The sequence below is a fragment of the Austrofundulus limnaeus genome, unplaced genomic scaffold (assembly GCF_001266775.1).
Source record: "Austrofundulus limnaeus strain Quisiro unplaced genomic scaffold, Austrofundulus_limnaeus-1.0 Scaffold618, whole genome shotgun sequence".
NCBI lineage: Eukaryota > Metazoa > Chordata > Actinopteri > Cyprinodontiformes > Rivulidae > Austrofundulus > Austrofundulus limnaeus.
Genome location: NW_013953020.1, coordinates 108,551 through 111,144, shown reverse-complemented (window position 1 = coordinate 111,144; position 2,594 = coordinate 108,551). Strand labels below are relative to the sequence as shown.

The following is a 2,594-nucleotide window of genomic DNA, read 5'->3' as shown; positions in this document are numbered from 1 at the left end:
CCAGAGGATTAATCGTCAAATTAAACGTTATCGGCTAAATACCACAATTAATCGTGATTAAATTTTTTGCCAATATTGCCCAACCCTAATTATGTGTATCTTTATGTTTTGCTTGTACCTTTGTCCACTCAGAAAAAAATAAAACAGAATGAACATTCACCAGTTCCATAAGTGGTAGTGACAGTTTGTCCAAATGTTTACAGACGTATACTGACGAAGTCACCAAGTTCCCAGCAACAAGGTAAGCTGTGAGCAATCTTGCAGCTCACTGTGTTCCTTACAAATACAAGGGGGTAAGTTGAAGTGTGGAGAAATACGCAGTGAAATGATTTTGTTGGGACAGAATGGGAATCTGACAGGTCAGAAAATGTTTCTATGAATGGCCCATGGTATATTTTATTTCTTTTTTTAAACTGATAAGCAGTGAATGATCTACACACATAAGCTTGTGACCCAAACTTTTCCAGTTTTGTCTCATCAGTCCCAAATTTTGAGGGCTTGCAAATTGCAAATATAATTTGTTTTTATTATTATCGTTGTTGTTATTGTGGAAGGGTACCAATAAATTTGTTCATGCATACTGCAAAGGCCCTAACATATATAAATTTCATTATACAAAGTCAAAGTTGACTAAATTATGCTTATTTCTGAATAAATATCAAATGCATGTTGAACATCCTTAGTCTTTGAACTACAGATAAAGTACAGACTTTGAAATTATTCATAAATTCAGCCAATTAGATTAGTCATGTCTTTATCAGAATACCTCAGAGCTTGTTGTGTTAATCGCCACCTCTCCAACTTGTATAATTTTAAAAACACATTTTCATTTGCTAGATGTGAGATTTTTATTTTTATTTTTTCTGGAAGAGCACAGAGTGCTTTTGCATCACTGACAGTGAATAATCAAGAACAGAAGTTTCTCACTGCACAAACTGACATGTAGCCAAAAGAAGAAAAAAAAGGCACACATTATTAATAATGCAGAGGAGCTCCTGCTGCTCTACTGTCACTGCTTACTGGAGTCCTTCACAGTGCTGGCCCGTGGGAGCCACTACCATGAATGCTTTAGATGTATTCTGGGCACAAGCACTTCTGATTAAAATGAATTAGTCATGTTCTGGCTGCTGCAGAGCTTAATGTCAAGCTGACCGCTCATTTCAACAACACACGTTGAAACAAGAAAATGTCTGGAATAATTATGACAGGGGGGGTCCCCAGGACCAAGTCTGAGCAATACCTACTATGGCATTAAATGAAAAGCGTTCATTTCCTATTAACGTCATAGTGCTTATTATTCTGTGACAAGTCAAAATGCCTGCTGTCAAAAGGGTCTATTAGATCCAATCAAATGTGGACACTGGGAATCAGAATGGAGAGGAAATTGCAGCTAAGTGTCAGCATCCTGCCTTGGTAAAATAGCACTGGAAATTGCTTCAAATCTATGAGAAAGTCTTGACAGTGTGAGAGTCAATAAAGCAGGAGCTTGAGCAATATTTGGTACCTAAATAAATTTCAGAACAAATGGCTATGATTTTACATGTTATTCAAGTCAAATTTGATACACCATCATGTCTTCAGCAATAAAAACCCTGCCCTATTAGGTAGCCTGAAAGAAAACCGTAAAACTGACTGATAAAATCAAASACTGAGCAAACAATACTTTAAACACAGACATTTAAAATGTAAAGCTTGTTRTTTTGATACTGAATGACCCTGACCTTATGGCCTAGAATGACACCTGAGGTTGACACAGATATTGGACCAGTCTCTGTAGTTCAGATACTCTGCTGCTAGTAGCCAAGCTAGTACCTATTTCAACAGTATTCACCAGTTACTTTCACACGTTTACTGACAACAAACACACTAAAACAAACCCCGTGAGTRCACTGCTCCGCATCACTACTCACTTTATGTGCCGGGTCATCGTGATGGACTTCGTTACAATAATTAGCCGGAAGACTTGAGGCTAACATCTTCGGTAAACTGATGTGGCGACTTCACTTCTCGACCGACCTCGGTTCTGCCCCCCTCCTGCTCTCTGTTTACCTACTCGCAGAAAGTCTTCTCACAAAGAATGCTCCTTAATTGACAGCAGAAAAATCTTCTTTTCGTCTTTGATTTTTTTTCTTTTGTATTATTCTTTTTACAAACAAATAACCCGTGGTTTGGACTGGAGTCGAATTGTGTCGTAACTTTAAACAGAAACTTCCAGCTTCCTAGTCTGGGGAAGTTTGGTGACGTCGTTGAGAGAGGATGGCGATGATTGGCTGCAGGAGAGCGCGACGTGATCTTCTTTGCACGACTTACCGCCCTGAGAAGACCAATGATGGCGCTAGGCGAAATTTTTGGTAGCCATCTTGTAAGGAGCTTCGTGTTTATGATTGGCAAACTGTATAGAAACGTGGTCCTAAATCCTGGTCCTCGAGGGCCACAATTCTACATGTTTTAAATATTTCTGGACTTCAGTACACCTGATTTGAATGAAAAGGTGATTAACAGGCTTCTGAAAAACAACTAAAATATGCAGGACAACAGTGGTGGGCACATTTCCCCACAGAGATTCTTAACCTTTGGGCAAATGAAAAGTAGAA

General features: G+C 38.7%; 1 protein-coding gene across 1 annotated transcript in view; it reads right to left on the bottom strand.

The window, feature by feature from the left end:
* hk2 (hexokinase 2) overlaps positions 1-2,217 on the bottom strand; it is a 70,540-nt gene extending 68,323 nt beyond the window's left edge. Inside the window, exon 1 of the mRNA XM_014027133.1 lies at positions 1,911-2,217. Within this exon, the coding sequence (XP_013882587.1) occupies positions 1,911-1,976 (66 nt within the window). The 5' untranslated portion in view covers positions 1,977-2,217. The remainder of the gene's footprint in view (positions 1-1,910) is intronic.
* Positions 2,218-2,594: the final 377 nt, after the last annotated feature.